Source organism: Zingiber officinale, chromosome 2A, assembly GCF_018446385.1.
Source record: "Zingiber officinale cultivar Zhangliang chromosome 2A, Zo_v1.1, whole genome shotgun sequence".
NCBI classification, from domain to species: domain Eukaryota; kingdom Viridiplantae; phylum Streptophyta; class Magnoliopsida; order Zingiberales; family Zingiberaceae; genus Zingiber; species Zingiber officinale.
This window is the reverse complement of record NC_055988.1, coordinates 11,632,300-11,658,081: the sequence shown is the minus strand read 5'-3', so window position 1 is coordinate 11,658,081 and position 25,782 is coordinate 11,632,300. Positions and strand designations below refer to the sequence as shown.

General features: G+C 42.2%; 1 protein-coding gene across 1 annotated transcript; it reads right to left on the bottom strand.

Moving 5' to 3' along the window:
* Nucleotides 1-341: 341 nt before the first annotated feature.
* LOC122040722 (pentatricopeptide repeat-containing protein At3g61520, mitochondrial-like) lies at nt 342-2,511 on the bottom strand. Its single transcript, XM_042600146.1, has one exon. It carries the CDS (start codon nt 2,429-2,431, stop codon nt 539-541), a length of 1,893 nt encoding a protein of 630 aa, XP_042456080.1. The 5' UTR covers nt 2,432-2,511; the 3' UTR covers nt 342-538.
* Nucleotides 2,512-25,782: the final 23,271 nt, after the last annotated feature.

Genomic DNA, 25,782 nt, shown 5'->3' with positions numbered 1-25,782 from the left:
AATATCGATCAGACCATAATAGATTTAGTATTGTCCATGTCGAATATTATTGGGCATGGGATGAAAGAAAGGAAAAGAAGGCCCTAGAGAGGAGAGGAGCAAGAATGGTACACCCGAGGTGAAAGATGGTTAGATGACTCGATCGAAATAGGCTATAATATGACACTTCTATTCAAAGGAAAATCCACACAAAATCTAACTTCCAGGTAGATGTGAAGTGTCCTAACCGAACTCTTAACACTAATACTGTTCTACAGTAGTCGAAGCAAAACTGCAACTTGATTAGGATGGAAATGATTAGGATGAGAAAAAGACAGTTTGGAACTAAACCGTTTCAGATTATAAATTAAAATGTGCAACTACAAAAAGATTTTTTCCAACAAAGAACTGCAAAAGAGTCACTAAATCCAATTTTCTTTGCCGATTCAAGCAATGATGTGAAACACAGTGACAAGCTATTGCTTGAATTATGAAAAGGAGCTTCAGAAATCATACCGTAATGGTACAACTCAACACTACATAAGAAGCATCTATAAGATTAAACATCAGGATTGCCCGAGTCGATATTAGAAGATATCGTCCGTTGCACAAATAGTCTCAGTCTCTCCGTCTCACCGATCACAGTTAACCATCCTGTAAGAAGATCCATTGTCACATAGTCTGGTTTGCATCCCTGCAAATTCATCTTGTCCATAAGCTCGAAGGCTTTATCAAACATGTTACGGTTCTTAAGACCCTTGAAAATAGCAGTGTAGGTCCTGACGTTGGGCAATATATCTTTTTCCTGCATCTCATCGAAGAGGTATATTGCTGCATCAACTTTTTGATTCTTACAATAAGAATCAATGAGGGTAGTATAAATAACAGCGTTGGCCGGCACCATTGACACATCCATGCTCTTGAAGATCTTCATGACCAGCTCAAGATCACCAGATTTGCAGTAACCATTGATCAAAGTTCCATAAGTCACAACGTCAGGGTTGCATCCATTGTCGACCATTTTGTTGAGGAATTTACCAGCCTTTGAAAAATCACCAGCCTTGCAGAAAGCATCAATCAAAGAAGTGTATGTGAAGATATCAGGCCTAAGCCCTGCCTCGCATATTTCATCGTGTATCTCCAATGCCTTATCCAACCTCTTCTTCTTGCAAAACCCACTGATCAAAATGTTATAGCTCTTTATGTCTACTCGAAAACCATTCTTTCTCATCAACGACACGTTCGAATAAGCATCATCCAGTTTACCAACTTGAGTCAACCCACATATGAGAGTGGAGTATGTCACAGAATCAGGGGAAACCCCTTCTTTGATCATCTCGTCAAACAATGTCATCGCCCATCCTACATTGTTGGAATGAAGAAAAGCACCAATCAGGACGGTATAGGTGAAAGCATTGCCTTTAACTTCCGGCCACTCGACCTTCTTCTTTCGAAAAAAATTGAGGGCACTTCCGATCATCCCATGCCTGCACATTCTATATATAAAGGTATTCAGAATAACCACATCGACAGCCACCCTTTCCTTCTCCATCCTGGTAAGCAATTCATGAGCTTTGTCTAACTCTGTAGCCTCGCAGAAGGCATCAATCAAGCTGGTGTAAGTCACACTGTCAGGATCACAAGCATGGCTTGATTTCATCCTATCAAGCAAGGAGAGACCATCCTGAAGCCTTCCTGCCTTGCAGAGCCCACCGATGACAGTGTTAAAAATGATTGTGCCAGGGGTGACCCCTGAATCTGGGCTTGACATTGCGTCGAGCACGTTCAGTGCATCATGGATGCGACAGGATTTGCATAGGCAATTGATGAGTATACCAAAGGTGACTACGTCGGGCCGCACGCCAAAGCTTTTCATCTCCGAAAACAGAAGATTCATCCTTTCGAAGTCTTGAATTGCAGCGAGGCCAGTCAAGAGGGCGTTGCACACAGGGGCCTCGATGGAGCCGCCAGCATCCTTTACCGCGTGAAAGAAATCCCAGGCCCCGGAGGTGGCGCCGCAGCGGCACAGCTTGGTGATGAACTGAGTGAACAGGATGGCGTCGTGCGGAAAAAGTCCCATCTTGGCCATCTCGACGAGGAGGGCGAGGGACTCCTCGTTCAGGGGCTGGCTTCGCTTAGCCAGGCCGTAGAAAACGATCGACCGAGTGGCGGCGTCAGGAGGGGAAGTGGAGTCGGGGGGAAGCATACCGCGGAGGATCGACAAGGCGGCGGAGAGGCGGCCGGGAGAGGCGGAACCGAGCAGGGAATAGAGCTGGTATTTAAGGTGGCGAGGTGAGGCATTGCTAGAGGGTTTCTGGTGTTTCACGTCGCTCCGGGTGCCTACGCCACCATCGCAATCGAAGTCGGTGGCAGCGGCGGCTGTAGAAGAGGAGGTGGCGTGGCAGCGGCGGAGAGCTGTCAAAGGCAAACACGGATTCTTCACCAGCTTCATCTTCCGTTTGGCCAATCGACGCGGCTGCGTTGGCAAAAACAGGGGCTGATAATAAAGGATTAGTTTTAGCAAAACGGAGGACTGCAGTTATGGGCAAATTAACTGGATGCATAAAATAGGAGCAAACAATTTGCCCAAGCTAGCTTACTGTAGGAATACATTTCGCAAACCCTATTTGATGTGATATCCATCTGACCATAATACATTTAGCATTGTCGATGTATGCTCTAAGCGTAGTGTAAACAGTGGTCATATAATATTTTTAGTTTAATAGTTAAGAATTGATTATTAAGAATTGACGATCTATGATTTATTTCACCTTACATATTTGTATATTTATATTTACCTCCTTTCATTTTTGTGGGATTGTCACTAGAAAATCGTTAAGATTGCGGATGTACTTAGTGTTGTCTATGTCGAATATTGTTAGGTATGGTGTGAAAGAAAGGAGAAAAAAAATAAAAATAACTGTCATTGTGGATGACGTGTCAAATAAAACGAGCTTCTTCTTACGTGTGGGAGTGTACTCATTTTATTATGTCAATAGAATGCCCAGTTTATTAGAGGATGATAGACTTATTATAATTGGGCAAAAGGTCAATTCCCGATGAACGCATATTTTTGAAAAAAAAAAAATCATTCTCATTTTTAGTTAATTTTATGATCGACTACCAACTGATCTCGTAATTTATCCCTTTTTATATAATTTAGAATGAACTATGGCAGAAATAAAAAAAACTCATTTTCTTAACATGGAAGTGACTCCTCTTCCAAATTTCCTTTTTATTTTTTTAATAAAATTAAAATTATTTTATAATTTGATAATGATTAATGATTTAAAAAAACTAAAATAAATAAAACGTAAAAGTTAGTCGATGATGAATGATTAATTTTAAAAAAAAAAACATATAACTTCATTTTTTAATGACTATCAGTACTAGCACAACCACTGGTAATGACCAAAAAGATGAAGATTTTTGAAAACGTATCGCTGATTTCAACAATAAGCATCAGTACATTGGAACTATATCAAGAATTTGAAAGCGGCTAAAATCACATTACTATTTATTTAGTAACATGACATCCTTTTATTACTCCTTATCAAATATGCTTCCTTTTGCAGTAGGAGGTAACTCATTTTATTAACATTAGGAGTGACTCTTGTTTGGGAGTCTTTCCTTTTTAGTTTTTAATAAAATTATTTTATTATTTGATAATGATTTTTTCAAAATAAATAAAATATAAAAGTTAGTCATTATTCAATGATTAATTTTTATTTTTATTTTTTAAAAAATACATGTAAATATATTTTCATTATTTCATTTTTTCATTTATCTTACCACTTACTCCGTCTTCTTTCTTATTCTTTTCATTCAATATTTGTATTTTTATTCGAAATAGATAAAAATTTTAACGTTTCCTTTGTAAATCTTTTGAATTATCCAAATGCGAAAGAAAACACATCTTCTCAATATAATCACTTTCATCCAAATCTCTAATATTCTTAATTTTCCTCTCTCACACAATAGCTTTTAAATTTCTAAAATATTTCATATGTTCCATAATATTCTCTAAATTTCTCAAATTTTTAAAGTTTTCAAAAAATTCTAATGAATCTTAATAACACCGCCTCAACTCCGTTTTGTATGTATCCACCCCAAGATCGGTCGACCATGGGCACCAAATTTGGGATGCCACCTCTGCAGTATGTATTTTCTCCTCCTCAACTATCGATTATGTCTTTGAATGAATCAAGAAGAGCTAGTGTCAATGCATATGTCAACGACAAAGAACCTATAATGTCATCATCTATTCTAGGAACTTATTGGTCACCACACTCATCACATAGAGCGTGAATACAAACTAGAGATAAATGACGAAAAATAAACAATTTGGTCTCCCACTAAAAATGTAGTCCTTGCGAAGTCATGGGCAACTCGGTCACAGTTGAAGCACTAATCAAAGAACTTCTTCTTGCTGATGCCTCCTCTAGGTCCCATCTTGGAAGATTTGGGGTTCTTCAATTTCGAGCTTTGACCGTGCTTAACCATGTTGGTTTTCACAATAGTTTGAGAGAACAACTTTCTCTCTGAACTCTTGTTGTCTTCTTCGATGCGAAGTCTAACAATGAGTTCCTTCACATTCATCTCCTTCCGCTTGTGCTTCAGATAATTCTTAAAGTCCTTACAGCCAGGAGACAACTTCTCAATGATAGTAGCCACCTGGAAGGTTTCACTCAGAACCATCCATTCTGAGTGGATCTTGTGCAATATCACCTGAAGCTCCTGGACTTGGCTGATCACCGTCTTGGAGTCAACCATCTTGTAATTCAAGAATCGACCCACGATGATTTCTTGGTCCCTGCATCCTCCGTCTTGTACTTCTTATCCAGGGACTCCCACAGCTCCTTAGTTATTCTCTTCATGCTATATACAACATACAGCGAGCCGACAAGGTAGCTGAGGATGTAGTTTTGATAAAGAAACTCAGAATGAATCCATGTCTCGACTGTATTGATGGTTTACGCATCAACATCCTCAGCACGCTTGGGAGGACCCTCGGTTAAGAACTGAGCCAGATGAGTGTGGTCAAGTAGAAGAGCATCTTCTGCTGCCATCTCTTGAAGTTCACTCAAGTGAACTTCTCTGGCCTTTCCCCATGGTTGATTGGCACAGTTCTAATATGGGTAGAGCGGGCCTACATATGTTGAGTCTGTTGCACATCAACACTTGATTTGTGACCATCTCAACATAATCGAATATGTTTAAAGATTGTTGGAGAAAATAATCTGCTCTTGGAGATTTACGGGATATTAGTTGAATTTAAATACACCGAATTAAATTCACTTATCTATTGAAATGATCTAAGTTGATAATCTCAGGCTACCAGCAGGGGTTGGTTTCTGCTAATTGCTGAGTGCAGACCGAGCTTCGAGTTTGAGCAGTAAAGTCCGCGCAGACTTAATGGTCGGGTGGGCAAGTAGTAGATTGGCCGATCGGGCAATAAGGCGGAGCAAGTTCGTTCAGACAGAGAGCCAACCGTGCGAGAGGCTGGCTGGGCGAGCAGATAGGCTGAGCGAGAGGTCGGTCGAGAGAATAGGCAGGCTGAGCGAGCTAGTGTCGGCCGAGCGAAGAGGCTGAGTGGGCAAGCAGAGAGGCCAAGCAGGCAGACGAAGAGGCCGATCGAGAGGACGAAGAGGCCAATCGGGAGGACGAAGAGGCCGACTGGGCGGACGAAGAGATCAGGTGAGCTGACTGAGACATGCGATTGACGCAGTTTCCTTGAAACAAATTTGCCCACCTCCAGTAGTGCTTCGAGGTTTACTCGAGTCATCTGTTTCACAGGATACAACGGTTAACCATGATTCCACCAAGCACTGGAGGTCATGGCGAACTGAGTGGTACCCGACTACTATCACGGGCACTCCATTGAGTAGGAGTTACGCGATAGAGGAAGAGGGAACATAAGTGGAGAGCTTCTGCTACTTTTATGTGTGTGTAAACCTATGATCACAGCCTCGTTATATAGGAGCTCAGATCAACGACAGCGTTAATAGTCGATTAATGACCATTACTCGCTGAGCTGTGAAACGCTAGCGTTTCGCTCGGTCATTTGCTTCTTCATTAATCTTACTTTAATGCATCCATTACACAAGCAGCAAAAGGTTTACGTGGTAAAATATTGGTTATTTCACTTGGGCAAATTTTGCCCCGACTAGTCCAACATTCGGCGCTCGCAAGTCATTCCCGCACACGAGTCAACACGGTTTAGTGCAATCCAAGCCCTACATTTACACTCCCCTTACGCACTCATGATGAGAGAGAGTCTCTTCCCATGCATTTGTTCACATCCTAAATGTATGTGAATCAATATAAATCAACCAACATGCCATGAAACTCCTAATGTAGGACTAAAGTCTCATTCACAATGGAACATCTTTCGTCTTTCACCTCTTTTCCATTCACATTACGTATATCTAACAAGAAATACCAAGCCCCGGAGTTGGCGTTGCCACAGCACAACTTGTGGATGAGCTGAGTGAATAGGAAGGCGTCAGAATGGAAAAACCCCATCTTAGCCATCTGGACAAGGACGATGAGGGACTCCTCGCTAAGGGGTTGTCTTCGCTTGGCCAGGCAGGAGAAAATGATTGACTGGGTAGTGGCGTCGGGGGGGGGGGGGGGAGCCTGCTGTGGAGGATTGACATGGAAGCGGAGAGGCGAAGCCTAGCAGGGAGCAAAGCTGGTATTTAAGGTTGCAAAGTGAGCCATTGTGAGAGTGCTTCTTAGTTAAGAGGTGCTTCTTGTCGCTCCGGGTACCTACACCACCATCGCAATCAACGACATCTGTGGACAAGGAGAAGGCGGAGAGCCGTCAAATGCAAACACCTGGATTCTTCACCAGCTTCATCTTCCATTTGGCCACTCGACGTGGCTGTGTTGGCAAAAACATGGATTCTTATACCCAAAAAGGAATCCATTGGAAAGCATCGTCAGTGTCCATACTGCCATTAGATTCGTGCAGTGGACGTGATTAACCCATTTGGGTAGAGGAACCAGATTTACTCTGCAGATCTTCTCAAAGATTATCTGATCTATCACTAAACCCAAATTTATCCCAATAAATGATAACAGAATATATATATATTATATTTCATTGCGGATCTGTCGGGACTTCACTCGGGGTTGTGGGTGGCATGGTCCAAGCACTTGGAATGAATTCAAGCACCTGAATATATATATTATGATTCAAAATTTTAGAATTTAAGGGTTGAGTTATAATGGGTTTGAGTCAATAAGATTTTTTTTCTAGGCTTTAGGCTTCCCTCTTGGGTTATAGTATTCTAGATAAAAAATTTTAGATACTCACGGGGTATATTATATGTATTTAAGTTTTGCTCTTAGATTATAGTGTTCAGGATAAATAATTTTAGATGCTCACGAGATGTAATATAAGTATTTAGGATGTTTTAAGGAATTTTTAATTTTTAAAAATAAAAAAATAGGATCGAGGCACCCGACCAAAAACTTTAAAAATAAACTAAAATAGAATCAAGGCGATTGAATTATTTCCTAGCGCTTTGACCGTCTTATATTGAAACTATTATTTTTTCATTTAAAGCATGATTTATGAGCTTACTAATGAACATGCTCATGAGCTAACGAGACTGAGTATTATGAAGCTTGAGTTTGATTTGTTTGTCTTAACGAGTCTGATTAAACGAGTTCAAATGAACTTTTATCGAATCTAGATTCGAATAGCTCATGGATGACTTGATTCATTTATATCCCTAAACTTAAGATCTTGAAAAAATTGTGATACTAGGCCGTTTGATAAGACTTATCTGTACTTTCTGATTTATCCTAATAATTTATATAAATTTTTATGAGATTGAATCTATCATCGTCGTGAGTAATAGTTCTAAGGAATGAATACCTGAATTAAAAAAATATATTATACATTTGAAAAAGTGCTCTAATACTGTTGGAGATCATTAATGAATCCGAAATTAGTGATTTTGCATGTGTTAGCAGTTGCTTTATCAGTTTATTTGGAAGATTCAAAGATGAGGGAAGTAATAAACATATGAAAAACTTTTCTTAAAGCATGTATGGTTTTAAAAATTGGTCCAGTTTTTTGCTCCAACAGTGGGAAGCTCCGTCATTTTCCACCTTTAGTGTCCAACGTTTTGAAAATTAGAATTGAACGTCAAAATGGCAAAGTTAGTAGGTTGACAATTATATAGATCGAATAGTCAAAGGACCATTTGATGTAAATTATAATTTTTATATGAATTAAAGCAAAAAGATGAAATCAAAAAGAGGCCTACAAATTAATGGAATCATCAATTGACCTTTGTTTTTTTATTAAAAATATACTTATTTCATGACTCTTAGCCACATCTCTTACAACGTACTAGGATGCACTAATTCAGACAAGTGATCTGTTGTGGATCATCTGTGATAAGGGAGGCAGGCGCTAATTCATACGTCTGCATTTATTTATTTTTTTAAATTTAATATTTCTTTAAAAATATGATTAAATTTTTTTTTCTTAGATACTGATCCGGTGGTAGGGATCGGGAGCCCACAGAGGAAGGGGTCAATGGCACAGGAGAGTCAAAGGTCCGACCGAGCAGAGAGGAAGTCAAATGTCCGGCCGAGCAGGGAGGAATCTCCTGGCCGACCGGCCTGGGTAGACTCCGGGCCGCCACGAAGACAGCTCGACCTCGGGTTGAACTTCCGACGCTCACAAGCTCCTTTATAGAGGAACCGCTATGCCGAGTAGCTGAGCTGCTAGGCCGAACGGCAGAACAGCTAGTCGGTGCCCCATCCGAGTATGTGACCGATTGGCCGTCTCACCCGGTCCGAGGTGCGTGTATACCCGGGTGCCCTAGAGGCCGAGCGATCAGCCCGACCGGCCCGGTTAAAGACAAAGGGCTTAGAAGAGGACAAAAGGGGCAGCTAGTGATATCATTCTCGAGACGTCTGTCGCCGACAAGCAGCATGGTCGACGGTCGGGTCGTACCAAGGATCGTACGGAGGAAGTTTCCGCTGCCATGACAGAGATATGCTCGGACAATTGAGGTATGACGTCAGGCATGCTTTTCTGACACAGCCATTCCAATGTATGCTTTGAGGAACGTGCACATCTTGGGAAGCGTGCACGCGCCTCTCCGGGGTCCTATATAAAGATCCCCCGGACTTCGACGGGGGTATGATTTTTCTCCTTATCTACTGTAGCCACAATGTCTATTCTGCCTCTGTCTCTTCTTGCCATCGCCTGGCTTGAGCGTCGGAGGGTCGTCGCCAGGAACCCCTTCTCGGTCCGACTTTGTTGGAGGTTCATCGGAGGCTACGTCGCTGCGAAGATCACCGGGGAGCAACAGAGAGTGCAACGTTCCCAGTTTCCATCGACTCAGTGTGCGGACAGGATCAAATTGGCGCCGTCTGTGGGAACGCACCTGAATCCGAGCCGAGAAGATGGAAGAAGCTAGACGCCAACTCATGGTAACACTCTCTCCTGAGGAGCTAGAGGCACTCATCCAAGCGTGAGCCGCAAAGATGGTTGAGCAACAGCAGAAGGCCCAAGCCGAAAGGATAGCGCAGCAGGCTGCCTCGGTTTCTAGAGGCCGAGTGGCAATGGAGGATCGACCGGAACTATAGTCCACCCGGGCTCAGAACAAGGGTCAGACCGGCACACCAGGAGACGCGTCGGCCGCCCCTATTCCATTCCATCGGGCACTATTCCAGACTCCGTCGGAGTTGGCCCTAGCCAACCAGGGATCGTCCGATGAAGCACCCGTGCGGGATGCCAGAAAGGGGAAAGCGCTGCGCGCGGATTCATCCCCCAAGCGGGTCAATCGCCAGTTCTTTGAGGCGATCTTGCAAGACCCTCTCCCAAAGCATTACGCTCCAATATCGATCGGGGAGTATAGTGGTGTAACCGATCTGGACGACCATCTCGGTAAGTTCGATAATACTGTCACTCTTCATCAATACACCGACGGAGTCAAATGTAGAGTCTTCCTTACTACATTGTCCGGTTCGGCTCAACGCTGGTTCCCGAGGTTGTCGGACGGATCAATTAAGAGTTTCAGAGATTTCCGAATGGCGTTCCTTCATCACTTTGCCAGCAACCGACGCTATTAGAAGACTAGCGTCAACCTCTTTTCCATGAAGCAAGGGCCAAGAGAAACTCTCCGAGCCTACATCCAGCGCTTCAACCAAGCAGCTATGGACATCCCCTCGGTCTCGTCTGAGACAATGATGCATGCTTTTACACAAGGCTTAGTCGACGGGGATTTTTTTCGCTCGCTCATTAGGAAGCCGCCTCGCGACTACGATCACATGCTGAAAAAGGCAAGTGAGTATATTAATGTGGAAGAAGCACAGGCGGTCCAAAAAAAGGGAGCGCCGGGCGAGCCCCCAGCCCAAACCGAACGGAGAGCACACGTCAACCAGCAACCGCCAAAAGGACCGAGGGCCGAGGGGATGAGGCCACCTCAAGATTCTAGGGCACCAGCCGTTCAACACATTTCGGCCGAGCGGCCTCGACAAAAAGGCAAGGTATGGACGCCCATGTTTTGCAAAATCCATCAATCAGCTACCCATAATACTCGGGACTGTCGGAGTCTTCCCCCGGTCAGCCAACCTGAGCCAATGATCTATCGCCACCGATCACCTTCACCGGACAGGCGAGCTCATCATCAGCACGTCGAGCGGAGAATAGTTAGGCGTTCACCCGAGCGACATCACTATCAGCAGCAACAGCACCAACCAAGGGCTAACCCTCGAGTCTCCCACGAGCAAGCCAGACCATCCGCTCAGGAGGAAGAAAATAGAAATAATTCCGCGCGGGGAGAAATCAACATCATCGCTAGTGGGCCAACCAGTGGTGACTCCAACCGAGCCCGCAAGTTGTATGCCCGATGACTGGAAATACATGCTGTAGGATGCAACTAGGAGAAGGCGAGCGGGTCGGCAATCAGCTTTGGTCCTGGCGACCTCGATGGCGACCTCGAGGGAGTCGAAGTGTCGCACGATGACGCCCTCATCATCCGAGCGGTAATAGCAAACTACACTATCCATCGTATCTTTATTGACACAGGGAGTTCGGTTAACATCATCTTCAAGAAAGCGTTCGACCAGCTCCAGATCGACAAGGCGGAGCTACTACCGATGACCACACCCTTGTTTGGATTCACGGGCAACAAGGTTCAACCAGTCGGTCAGATGAAGTTGGTTATTTCGCTCGGACAAGAGTCACTCAGAAGGACGCGGACTGCTAACTTCATCGTTGTGGACGCTCCCTTAGCGTACAACGTCATTTTGGGCCGACTGGCTCTCAACGAGTTCCGGGCAGTTGTCTCAACTTTCCACCAAAAGATCAAATTCCTCGTGGAAGACCGAGTGAGAGAAGTTAGAGGCGATCAGTTGGCAGCGCGACGTTGCTATGTGGAGATGGTGCGAGCAGAGGCGAGATCCGCTCGGAAGGCTCCCCATATCGAGGTAAATACTATAACCGAGAAGTCGCCTACTTTTGTTTATGAAGAAAAGGAGGAGGTGTAGATTAATCCGGCTCGATCGGAGGCCACGACGTTCATAGCCTCCGATCTGGAAGCAAGCCAGAAGGAGGAGCTGACCAGATGTCTCCAACAAAACCATGATGTCTTCGCGTGGTCGACGCACGAGCTGCCAGGAATCTCGCCGAGCGTCGCGCATCAAGAGCTACATGTCCGGCCGGACGCTCGACCCATCAAGCAAAAGAAGTGGGATTATAGTGCCGAGTAGAACGTCATAATACAGGCGGAAGTTGAGAAGCTTCTGGAGGCCGGCCACATACGCGAGGTGCAGTTCCCAAGATGGCTCGCAAATGTAGTGCTAGTCTCAAAGCCCGGTAACAAGTGGAGAGTCTGCATCGACTTCCGCAACCTGAACAGGGCGTGCCCGAAAGATTTCTACCCACTGCCCTGGATTGACCAAATGGTGGATTCTGTAGGACCGTGATCGTTCGATAGAGTGGGGGGGGTGAATATCGATTCGAAAACTCGAGTGTAAAAGTACGCAGCGGAAAAGTAAATGAACACAATTGATTTTACTTCGTTCGGAGCCTGTGACGACTCCTACTCGAAGGCCCGTACTCCGTGAGTACTTTCGTTGGGCAATCATTATCAATTCGAATATTACAGAGTTAAGTACAAGAATTGACAAATTAAGAAAATACCGACAATAGAATTAAAACAAAACCAGCACTGAGTCGGAAAGCTTTTCGTGGCGTCGCAAGAGCACTGAGCAGCAGATCTTGGATTCTTAGTTCATGTCGAAGCTCTACCCTTGCCCCTTCTTTTATATGAAGCTCAGGGCGCCCCGGATCCCTTCCAGGCGCCCTGGAGAGACGTGGCAGGTCCAACCAATGAGCTTCACGTGGCGACGCGCAATCAGGATAAAGTTTGCCTCCCGGGCGCCCGGACCCTGTTTTCCTGCAGAATCCGTCCTGCAAGACAAACGTTAGTCCGGAGGCAAATATATATCCTGTAAAACAGATTGTTAGCACAATTAAAGTTCAACAAAGTAATAGCAAAGAGTATGACTTAGATTCCGTCTTTCCGAGACCGGAATCTAGTCACGATCTCGACTTAGATATCCGAAATGGATCTAAGCCGGATCGACGCCTAATGTTCCCTTCCTGGGAACGCGTCCTCGCAGTCACTCCCCTCCAGTGACTTACCTTACTTACCTGCCAGACGTCCGGTCAGCCCTTCGACCCGTCTGGACTTCTCGCCAGCTATCCGGTCAGCCCGTCGACCTAGCTGGACTTCTCGCCAAGCGTCCGGTCAGCCCGTCGACCCGCTTGGACTTCTCGCCAGCTATCCGGTCAGCCCGTCGACCTAACTGGACTTCGTGCCAGACATCCGGTCAGCCCGTCGACCTGTCTGGACTTCTCCTGCACACTCGATCAAAGTGTCAGACAACAACAAAACTAACTTAACCTATTTGTCATTCATCAAAACCTAGGTTAGACCGTTAGTGCTACCTGCACCAACAATCTCCCCCTTTTTGATGGAATGGCAACCTGGTTAAGTTAGTGAAAAAAAATGCAAAAATAAATAAAGCAGGTACATGGTAGTTAGTTTTAGTGTTTTCAATTTGGTTTAGCTAACTTAACCACCTAACCCTCTCCCTTTGGCATTCATCAAAAATAAGCATGGATTAAGTAAGCATAGACTTCAGACAAAGAAAAAATGTTAAGATAATCTGGGGGAGTTTAAACTTTTGAAAACTTGTTTAAAGCATTAGCTTTTAGATTTTAGAAAAATAGCTAAGTTTAGATAAACAAAATCTCAAACACAAGTGTATAAGTTCTAAATTTCAAGATCAAATTTTAAATTTTCAAAACAAGTTTCAATTTTGAAATGCTTTTCAAATAAGTTTTCAAAAATTCCAAGACTGAGTTTGAAAATTTTATTTTTCAAAACTGATTGAAAAATACTAGAAAAATTCAGTTTTCTAGAATACTAGAAAAGTACTAGTTTCAAAACCATGGTTTAAAATACTAGAAAAGTTCAGTTTTCAAGGACTAAGTAAAAAGGATAAAAATTTTGTGATTTAAAACAAATAATTGTGAGTTGATTTAAGAAATTTTTCACAATTTTAAACAGGTTGATTTTGAAAATTGATTTTTAAACTTTGATTTTCAAAATTAAGTTTAAAATTCGATTTGAAAAACTGAATTAGTTTTATTTCTCCCTCTAAACCTGACATAAAATTTTGAAAATATTTGCTAAATATATTCAAAGGAGAAAAAAAATTGAGGTAGAATTTTATAGAGAGATTTTAAAGAAAAGATTAAAAAATAACACTTAAGGAGATAATTAAAAACCTCCCCCTGAATTTGATACTCCTTTAATTTATTAATCCTCCTTATTTATTACTCCCCCTTAATATAAAATTTTACAACCGTAACATATTTTCGTACCTAAGTGTTTTAGGCGATTGTATAATTATCTTTATAAAATTGTTCATTTAAATTTGACTAAACGTAATTAACGTTAGATTCAGTTGAAATGAGTTAACCTTTAGTGTGATGTTAAGTAAGATAAGTTGTTATTAATTCAATAATTAATCAATATTAATAATTTATTGATTAAATTTTGCTTGATTCAATAATTTAATATAATCTAAATTTTGTATTAATTGATGAAGGTGTTAGTTATAATTTAACTTTTCATTTACTTCCTTTTAAGTTGGATTAACTTAGTTTAAAGTTGGTAGAAGTTTGAAGTTAAACTCGTTATTAAACAAGGTTAAGTAAGGTTCAATTTAAGTCAAACTTTAATTATGTTTTAATAAAAATAATTAATATTTTAAAGGTTGATAAAAAAATGACTTAGAGTAATTTTAATATTTTTACTAAGGTTAAACCTAGGTTCTAATCAAATCAAGCTTAGTTCTCAAATAAAGTAAAACTTAAATAGTTAAGTTCTACTTATTAATTACATAATTAAGTTTAAAGTTAAAGTTAACGGAATTTAAGTTTTTAAGTTAGGTGTCTAAGTTTTAAATGAATTTAAAAGAATTATAATTATTATTATTTTTAAGGGATTTCTAACAGGATTTTAAAATGATTTTTATAATTATTTAATGACAATTAATATATGTTCAATTCAGTTTTGATTTTAGATTAAAATTAATATCAGTGATTAATTTAGGTTTAAGTTTTAAGTTTAAGTTAAATTTTTAAGTTTTAATTGAAGTTTTAATTTTCAGTTAGGTTAAATTAAAAAATAATTTTAAGGTTAAAATGATGTTTAAGATTAAAAATGAGTTTAAAGTCAAAATAATAATTTTTAAAGTGAAAATAGTCTATAGAAATAATTTATTATTATTACTATTTTTTATTAAGTTAAAAGAATTTTATTATAGTGAAAAAATAAGAAGAATTTTTCAAAATGATACATAATTTTTAAAATAGTTTTAAAATGATTTTTAAAATAGTTTTTAAATGATTTTTAAAAGTTTTTAAAATAATTTTTGAAATAATTTTTAAGTTAAAATAATTTTAAAAATATAATTTTTATATTAAAATAATTTTAAGTTAAAATAATTTTTAAGTTAAAATAATTTTTATGTTAAAATAATTTTTAAAATAACAATAATTTTTAAAAGGTTTTAAAAGAATTTTTAAAGTTTTTAAAATGATTTTTAAAAGAGTTTTTTTTTTAAAAAAAATAATTTTTAAAATGTTTTAAAATAATTTTTAAAAGAATTTTTTAAAGTTTTTAAAATGATTTTTAAAAGAGTTTTTAAAATAATTTTTAAAAATTTTTTTAAAGTTTTTTAAATGATTTTTAGAAGAGTTTTTAAAATAATTTTTAAAATATTTTAAAATAATTTTTTAAAAGAATTTTTTAAAGATTTTTAAAATGATTTTTAACAGAGTTTTTAAAATAATTTTTAAAAGAATTTTTTAAAGTTTTTAAAATAATTTTTAAAAGAGTTTTTAAAATAATTTTGAAAATGTTTTAAAATAATTTTTTAAAAGAATTTTTTTTTTAAGTTTTTAAAATAATTTTTGAAATAATTTTTAAGTTAAATATAAAATTTTTAAAGTTAAATTTAAAAATATTTTTTAAAGTTAATTTTTGTTTTAAAATAATTTTTTAAAGTTAATTTAATTTTTAAAATAATTTTTAAAGTTAATTTAATATTAAATTTTTTTTTAAAAAAAAAATTAATTTAGTTTTAATTCGAAATTTAATTTTTAGTTAATTCGAAATTTAATTTTAATTTGAAATTCAAATTTTAATTTGAAATTCAAATTTTAATTTGAAATTCGAAATTTAAATTTAATTTGAAATTCAATTTGAAATTTGAAATTTAATTTTAATTTGAAATTCAATTTAAAATTTGAAATTTAATTTTAATTAATTTTAATTTAATTTGAAAATTAATTTGATCCTTATTCATCTCACCCGATCTAGATTATCAATCAGGGAATCCTATAATTTTGTGAGATGAATTAGATTTAATTACAGAGTTTGGTTTAACTTGTGTTAGATTCAGATTTAGCTTTGGTCTCAACAAATAGGCATTCTTCGGATAAACTTCTAAGCTTGGTGAGTCACCTGGACATCATTAGAAGTAACCAACCCTTCGAGGTTTTCCGAATAGTCCTATCCACAGAGCTTAGTACTAAACCTTGGTCTACCTAGTTAGGATCCGTAAGGGGTAGTTTCGGTCAGTTCCACTTGGCCAAATGCACCAGATCGAAGTCATATCTTTCTAGACATGCGATGTCCAAGCTTCCCCAACGTACTATCATCCAAAACTCCACCAGTACTATGATTCAAGTTAAACTTGAACCCTCTTTAACTAGTCCTAATTACCCTGTCGGGTAGGTTGGTTAGGGTTACTCTGTCGGGTAGGTTAGTTTTGGAGGTGTCAGTTGTTCTGGAGCCTCCCCCTGAATTATTGGCCATTAATTTAAGATTTTTGTATAATTAGAATTGGTTTTAGTTAAGTTGTAATGTTTAATTTGTAATTTAAATTTAAGTTTTTAATTTTGAATTAATTAAATTGGTCAAATTATCTTTTTTTAAGAGAGTGTATTTAATATTTGAATTTTCTTTCAATTTCAATTTTATTGGGTTAATTGAATTATATTTCTTTAATAGCTTATTTTTAAAGTTTACGTTTTTATTTATTTTTAAATTTGAATTAACTAAACTATTTGAATTATATTTTCTTAACGGTTTATCTTTTAGCTTTTTATTAATTGTTAATTTTAAAATTTCTAGATTATTTTTGTTTAATATGTTATCTTTAACATTTAATTTTAAGTTTGTTAAATTCCGTTTTGATTTTATCAAAGTGTTTAATTTTATCCTTATATTTTCTTTGCCTTTTAAATTGACATGGTTAATTGAATTTATTAGATTAGTTTTATCTTTAAAGTTTAATTTTTTATTAATTAAATTATCTTGGTTTTGGATAGCATTTTCTAGACTGATTTTATCTTGATTACTAAATATTTTATCAAGGTATTTATTGATTTTATCCATTTTAGCATTTAAATTCAAATTTATTTTAATGTTTGACTTATTTATGTCTAAATGCTCACCTAGTTTTAAATTTTCTGAATTGATTAAATTATTTGAATTGATTTGGTCATTGTTCTGTTTGACCAAGTCAAGATTGATGCCAAATTGATCAGAGTCTTGATTGACTTGATCAGAGTCTAGATTATTTTGTGATTTTGAATCTAAATCATTTAAATCTAGATTATCATGCATCATACTTTGACTAATTTCATACCTATCATCATGCTGATTATTTAAACTACTATTAGCAGGGGTATTTTGGTAAATATTACTAACCTTAGCACAACCCCTAATTCAGTAGGCTTCTCCGTTGGATTTGACTCGAGTCCATATTTGACTTTAACTTGATCTTCTAGCTCCATCGGCGTCTCGTGAAACTTGATCAACTGGGTCCGCAGCTCATATGCATTCTTGTACTTTTCTAATCTACATAAAATATTGTTAGGTAAAACGTTACAAATAATGTTACTTACCTTTTTGTTCAGTTCCGAGTTTTGAGAAGGTTTCCTCAAATTTAGCATATAATCGATGTCTACGCTTCCAAAGAAGCATTCCATTAATCGCTTCCAGTAGTTGAAGTCTTCATGATCGTATGGTGGAGGTTCATGAGGGTTCCGTCCTTCTAGAAGAGTCATTATTCTTGCACACAGAGAAACAAACAAAAAAAATCCCAAGACTTGGTCTTGGATTAGCAGTGTTGGAAAAAAATAATATTTCACTATTTTCAAAAAAAGTAATAAGATATTATTAAAATATTAATAAAAAAATATTATTTCAAATTTTTGAAAATGTAATATTTTGTCAATACTAAGCAATGGTGAAGAGATGGCGATGTATTTTTCAAAAACAGTTTTGGAGGGAAAAAACGAAAGACAAACGATATCTAATTTTTCTTTCAAAAGGTCCCCCCTTTGCCTGATTGGTGGTTGCACCAAATCAGAGCGGTACCTGCTCTGATACCACTTGTAGGACCGTGATCGTTCGATAGAGGGGGGGGTGAATATCGATTTGAAAACTCGAGTGTAAAAGTACGCAGCGGAAAAGTAAATGAACACAATTGATTTTACTTCGTTCGGAGCCTGTGACGACTCCTACTCGAAGGCCCGTACTCCGTGAGTACTTTCGTTGGGCAATCACTATCAATTCGAATATTACAGAGTTAAGTACAAGAATGGACAAATTAAGAAAATACCGACAATAGAATTAAAACAAAACCAGCACTGAGTCGAAAAGCTTTTCGTGGCGTCGCAAGAGCACAGAGCAGCAGATCTTGGATTCTTAGTTCATGTCGAAGCTCTACCCTTGCCCCTTCTTTTATATGAAGCTCAGGGCGCTCCGGATCCCTTCCAGGCGCCCTGGTGAGACGTGGCAGGTCCAACCAATGAGCTTCACGTGGCGACGCGCAATCAGGATAAAGTTTGCCTCCCGGGCGCCCGGACCTCCGGGCGCCTGGATTCCTTCCGGGCGCCCGGACCCTGTTTTCCCGTAGAATCCGTCCTGCAAGACAAACGTTAGTCCGGAGGTAAATATATATCCTGTAAAACATATTGTTAGCACAATTAAAGTTCAACAAAGTAATAGCAAAGAGTATGACTTAGATTCCGTCTTTCCGAGACCCGAATCTAGTCACGATCTCGACTTAGATATCCGAAATGGATCTAAGCCGGATCGACGCCTAATGTTCCCTTCCCGGTAACGCGTCCTCGCAGTCACTCCCCTCCAGTGACTTACCTTACTTACCTGCCAGACGTCCGGTCAGCCCTTCGACCCGTCTGGACTTCTCGCCAGCTATCCGGTCAGCCCGTCGACCTAGCTGGACTTCTCGCCAAGCGTCCGGTCAGCCCGTCGACCCGCTTGGACTTCTCGCCAGCTATCCGGTCAGCCCGTCGACCTAGCTGGACTTCGTGCCAGACATCCGGTCAGCCCGTCGACCTGTCTGGACTTCTCCTGCACACTCGATCAAAGTGTCAGACAACAACAAAACTAACTTAACCTATTTGTCATTCATCAAAACCTAGGTTAGACCGTTAGTGCTACCTGCACCAACAGATTCGACCGCCGGGTGCGAACTGATATGCATGCTGGATGCATATCAGGGTTATCACCAGGTGCCACTCGCCCGGGAGGATCAAGAGAAGGTCAGTTTCATCACGGCGGACGACACTTATTGCTATAACGTCATGCCGTTCGGACTGAAGAACGCAGGGGCTATGTACCAGCGACTTATGAACAGGGTGTTCCGGAAGCAGATCGGGTGAAATCTAGAGGTATATGTTGATGATATACTCATTAAATCATTCCGAGCGGCCGACCTCTGTGCAGATATAGAGGAAACTTTCTAGACACTACGACGTACGGGATCAAGTTGAACCCGCAGAAGTGCTTGTTCGGAGCAAAAAGTGGTCATTTCCTAGGCTACATAGTCACCGAGCGAGGCATTGAGGCCAACCCTAGCAATGTCAAAGCGCTACAAGATATGCCTCCGCCCAAAAACTTGAAGGAAGTCCAGTGCCTTACGGGCCGCATAACAGCGTATCCCGGTTCATCTCTCGGACGGCCGATCGGAGAATGTCATTCTTCAAGATCCTGCATCGGGCAACCAAATTCTAATGGGACGAGGAGTGTGATCAAGCGTTCGAAGAATTGAAGACCTACCTAAACTCATTACCTATATTAGCTAAGCCATCTGTCACCGAGCCTCTCCGCATTTATTTGTCTTCAACCGAGCACGCGGTCGGCTCAGCGCTGGTCCGGCAGAACGGCGAAGAACAGCCGGTGTATTTCCTTAGTCACATTCTAAAGGATGCTGAGTCCCGCTACACTGGTCTTGAGAAGCTTGCCTCCGCACTTGTTCTAGCCGCTCGAAGGCTCCGGCCCTATTTCCTGGGGCATACAATCATCGTCATGATGAATAGCCCCTTAAGCCGAGTTCTACTGAACCCTGAGGCGTCCGGGCGGCTGATCAAATGGACCACAGAGCTTAGCGAGTTTGACATACAGTATCAGCCATGTACGGCAATCAAGGCACAGTCATTGGCAGACTTCATCACTGAGGTACAAAATCCTGAGCCCGAAGCCACCTGGAAGGTGTATGTAGATTGATCGTCCACTCGATAGGGAAGTGGGGTAGGCGTACTGCTGGTCTCCCCCCATGGAGAACGGATGCACCTATCCGTACGACTGGACTACAAAGCGACCAACAATGAAGCGGAGTATGAGGCGCTTATAGCAGGTCTGCAGGCTGCTCGACATGTGGGAGCTAGCAATGTGTTAATTCATTCAGACTCACAGTTGGCCGCTCAGCAACTTTCGAGAGCATTTGAGATAAGCAACGTTAGGCTAACTCTTTATGCGGAAGCCTTCGCCAAACTTAGGACCGGTTTCCAAGAGGTGGTGGTACAGAAGATCTCCCGCGTAGCCAATCAGGTTGCAGATGAACTGGCTAAGCTGGCCAGTTCGATATCACCAATCGTCATTGAGCAGCCAGTCGAGCAAGTGTCCCTGGTCGCCCACATTGATCGGATGGAGGGACTCACATTCCCAAATGATTGGCGAACGGCTATAATCGAGTTTTTGAAGTCCGAAACAACGCCGCCCGATCGGTCGGAGGCACATCTGCTCAGAAGAAGAGCTGGTCGGTTCGTCCTCATTGGCGACCAGCTCTACAAAAAGGCGTTCTCCAGGCCTCTGCTTAAATGCGTCGGCCCGGAGGATGTGGACTACATTTTGCAAGAAGTACACCAAGGCTCATGTGGCGGGCATCCGAGCGGCCGCTCGTTGGCGAGGAAGATTCTTTTGGCCGGCTAATTTTTGGCCGACTTTACAGGAGGACACCGCTCGGACAGTCGCTACATGCTTATCCTGCCAACGATACCACAGTTTCTCACATCGTCCCGCGAAAGAATTAAAAACTTCCATGGTGTCCTGCCCGTTCAATCAATGGGCCATGGACATTGTGGGACCATTCCCAATGGTGACCGGACAGCGAAAGTTCTTGCTGGTAGCAGTGGACTATTTTTCCAAGTGGGTTGAAGCCGAGCCACTAGCTAAAATAACCGAGAACATGGACAAGAAATTTATATGGCAGGATATCATTTGTCGGTTCGGCATCCCACGGCGGCTCATCTCCGATAATGGGAGGCAGTTCTCGGGTCAACAGCTCAAGGAATGGTGCGAGGGGTACGACATTCAACAAGCCTTCACCTCTGTAGCTCCTGGTGTCGGGCGATTCAAGATTGTAGAAAAGCTCCATTCGAGTGCCTATTACCTCAAGGATGAAGATGGACGGAAGCTAGAGCGAGCGTGGAGCGCAAATCACCTCCGGCCTTACCGAGCTGGGTGAAAGGTGTGTCATTGTAACTCATAATGTTCAATCATGTTGTATCTTTTGACCGCAAGGGTAAAATCAAAGGAACAATTTATGCCGAATGAAGACCGTCGAGCGGCGACATTAAATTCCAGAGTCGGACCGGCGACTATAAAAATCCCGGCGTGAAGACCGTCGAGCGGCGACATTAAATCCCAGAGTCGGACTAGCGACTATAAAAACCCAGGCGTGAAGACCGTCGAGCGGCGACGTTAAATCCCAGAGTCAGACCGGCGACTATAAAAACCCCGGCGTGAAGACCGTCGAGCGGCAACGTTAAATCCCAGAGTCAGACCGACGACTATAAAAACCCCGACGTGAAGACCGTCGAGCGGCGACGTTAAATCCCAGAGTCGGACCGACGACTATAAAAACCCTGGCGTGAAGACCGTCGAGTGACGACGTTAAATCCCAGAGTCGGACCGACGACTATAAAAATCCCGGCGTGAAGACCGTCGAGCGGCGATGTTAAATCCCAGAGTCAGACCGGTGACTATAAAAACCCCGGCGTGAAGACCGTCGAGTGGCGACGTTAAATCCCAGAGTCGGACTGGCGACTATAAAAACCCCGGCTTGAAGACCGTCGAGCGGCGACGTTAAATCCCAGAGTCCGATCGGCGACTATAAAAACCCCGGCTTTGAGACCTCCGAGCGGCGATGTTAAATCCCAGAGTCGGACCGGCGACGTTAAAAATCCCGGCTTGAAGACCGTCAAGCGGCGACGTTAAATCCCAGAGTCGGACCGGTGACTATAAAAACCCCGGCGTGAAGACCGTCGAGCGGCGACGTTAAATTCCAGAGTCGGACCGGCGACTATAAAACCCCCGGACCGAAGACTACCGAATACCACTCGGGAAGAATAAGTGCGAAGAAGTAACATTAGCAGAGTCGGAATTTAATATTGACTCGCCGTATAAAAATAATATAGTCAAGTTGGTGGAAAGTCAGATTAAAGCGGATAATTTTAACTCGCAGAACGGCGAGCATACAGATGCAGTTTCAAAACATAAAAATAAAGACAAGCTAAAAATGTTCCTCACTCCAGGACCTCAAAGATGGGTTCGGGGATGGTTTCTAGCAGTCCGACAAAGTCTTTAGGAGGGATAGAGGCCGTCTCTCGGAGTTGACCCTTAGCCTTCAGATAAACAGTTGTCACCCGGATGGCTTCCTCAAAGGCCAGGACTAGCCGATCGCTAAACTTCTCGCCAAATTCGTCCGAGCGGAAGTAGTTCTACTTCAACACCGCGAAGCGACCTGATTCACCGTCTTGATATTCATTTAATGCAGCTCGGGAAGCGTCGAGAGCGTCTTGGAGATCCTTCTTATCTCCTTGAAGTTTAGCTTCAGCAGCCGATCGACTTTCTCGTTCGATGGATAGCAGGTCGGCTAATTCTTTGACGCGCTGCTCCAGTGCTCGGGCCTGCACATTCTTGGTTTCTAGATCGGTGACGACCCTATTCTTTCTGTTAGTGGCCAACTTGATCTCCTGGTCATGGGACTTAACCTGCGCTTCAAGCCCAGCAACCCTGGTTTCCAAGCCAGAGGACTTATGCCGCTCGGCCGCAAGCAGTTTCTCTGCCTTGGTCAGCTCGGACCAAAGCGTGGCGTACGAAGGCCCCTAAGCCAGCGCTCCTCCAGAAATCTAGAATTTCTTCAACTCTTCCTCCAGCGCAGCCAGGCGGTTGCTGACCGCGATGTTCTCTACCCAGTTCTGCGCTCAGATGAAATAATATCAAGAACCAAGTTAAATAGTCATGCAGTCTGTTAAGAAGCATACCCCGGTAGCTTGCTGCAAGTGGCTGTCGCCGAGCTGGCCAGGAGTCATCAAGGCAACGCAGGCCCTCACATCCTCCCATATCTTGGCGAGCGGTCCGCGGATGGTGATCTGATGCTCCGGGGCGACTGGCCAATCAGCCGCCAGAAGAAATTCTTCTGTTGGGAGATGGAGGACGGCCTTAACCACTCGATGGTCGCTCGGATCCGACTGGGCTGAAGCTGCGCGGCCAGAAGACTCGCCGAGCGGGGTGGAGATTATACCAGAGCGACTAAGCCGAAGATGAGCTCGTGGCTGGGAATTGACCGGCTGCGCTCCAAGGGAAGTCACAGGCAGATCCAACTGGGAGGGAGTGCAGTCCGAAGATATGGCCTCAACTGAAGCGGGGGCCGGGGTGATTGCGGCAGAGGGGGGCGCCGACCGGCTCTGTCACCGGCTCCACAGATGTAGCTGAGTGGGTTTGAAGGTTCGTCCGGCGCCGTTTGCGTATTATCAGTGGGGAGTCCTCGGCCGAGTGCCCCGTGTCTTCCGACGCCGGGTGTCCGACAAACGAGATAGCATCGCCGACCGTTTCAGTTGTAGGGATCCGAACGACCAATTCTCCAGCTGCGGGCGGAACTTCTTCGCTTTCACCCTCATGTGAGCCGACTGGGGCGATGCCCAGATTGGCCATCTCCTTAGCGGTCGCCGCCTCTACCTCGGTAGCTTTCAACCTCATTCGATCAGTAGCCTTGGCACGCCACATGATGTCGGTTGCATAAAAGAAGAATAAATCAGTTAGACCAAAAGGAAGGGGGACGAGGAAAACGCTTACCCATGCTGCTTGGAAGCTTCATTCGGATCGGGATCAATCCGAATATGTACAGCACCCCCTCGTAGAGCAGCTTGTGGATGTTGAATCTCTGCCCGACCAGCAGATTGGCTGCGTGGAGGTAATCTGACTAGCTCTTGTATTTGCCAAGGTCCGGCGGGCTCGGCACAGTGGTCTGCCATTTAGTATGGAAAGATGGCCGCTCGGGAAAACGAAGGTAGAAGTAGTTCTTTTTCCAATGTTTGTTCGAGGTCGGCATCTTGTCGAAGAAAACAAGACTGATCCGCGACTGGAAGAGAAAAGTGCCCCACTCGGACTGTTTGGGATAATAGAAGTAGTGGAAAGTTTTGGGGACTAAGGGGATGTCGTGCAGCCTAAAGAGGACAACTACCCCGCACAGCAACCTAAAGTGTTGGAGCAATCTGGGTACCCTAGGTTTTGATGTTTGGGCAAAAATTTAAGTTAGGTTTATTGTTGTATTTGATATGCATTGTGAGTGAGCAGGATACAGGTACAACAAGGAAAGTCCAAGGGTGAGTCTTGGTGGTGTAAGTCCAAGCATGTAGTCTTGGCAACGTAAGTCCAAGTGTGATCTTGGCAAAGGAGGAAAGTCCAAGGATGAGTCTTGGCGGTGTAAGTCCAAGCATGTAGTCTTGGCAACGTAAATCCAAGTGTGACTTGGCAATGGATGAAGTCCCGGAGGTGCGACCTCTTGGCAAAGGAAGACCCGACAACAATGACAAGGCCGATGGAAGATCCAGAAGGCAAGACGTGAAGGATAGGGAGGCATCCGAGGGACGCAAGGCTGATGGAGGAGGCTAGAAGGCTAGGTCTAGGTTGGTCGGGCGAGAACGAGTGCTGAGTGAATGTACTTCGGGTAAAATTCCAAAATTAGGGTTTACTGCAGCAGTACTGTAGCGTTACTGTAGTAGTACTGTAGCATTACTGTAGCAGTATTGTAGCAGTCGACTGGTGCAGTCGACTGGTAGCGAACAGAGGGTTGGTATCGAGCCGTTGGGCTGCAACGGTCGAATTTCCACGAAGGGCAGTCGACTGCATGTTTTGGCAGTCGACTGGTAGGCAGGGTTTTCTAACTCGTGGCCTATATAACCAAGCATTGGAAGCTTGGTTGAAGTTGACGAAATTAGTGGTGGTCAACCCTAATTAGAGTCTCCAAGTGGCCAAGTGATCTAGCGTGCTTGTACGAGGTTGTGGCGAGGTTTCTCCACCCACAAGGAGCTACGCGAGCTAGCCGGAAGTTCTCCGGGGAATCATCCACCGACGGATCGAGATCGTCCACCTTACGGACAACCGTGGAGTAGGAGCTTTATCTCCGAACCACGTTAAATCAACGTGTTAGGTTTGCTTTCTATTGTTAGTGTTTATCTTGTATTTTCGCTGTGCACACTAACCATTGTAGGAAGCGACGATTTGGGTGAGACGCTATTCAGCCCCCCTCTAGCGGACGTCAAGGTCCTAACAAGTGGTATCAGAGCAAGGTGAGCTCTTGTTGGACTAATTGCCAAGAGAGCGGCTAGAGGAAGAAGATGGAGTCGGAGGGACCTCTCGGATGGAACATCCGAATCCCACCTCCATATGAGCGCGAGGACTTCAACTATTGGAAGAAGCGCACAAGCGCACGGCGAAAGATCTGAAAGATATTATACATATACTACTTTTATATTAAAATTCTTTATCAACTTATTAAAATTACTTAAACTTATCAGCTTTAAAAAGTTAAAATCATTATAAACTTATTGCAGCAGTCATTTAGTAATTATTGCATGGTTGTTATAAC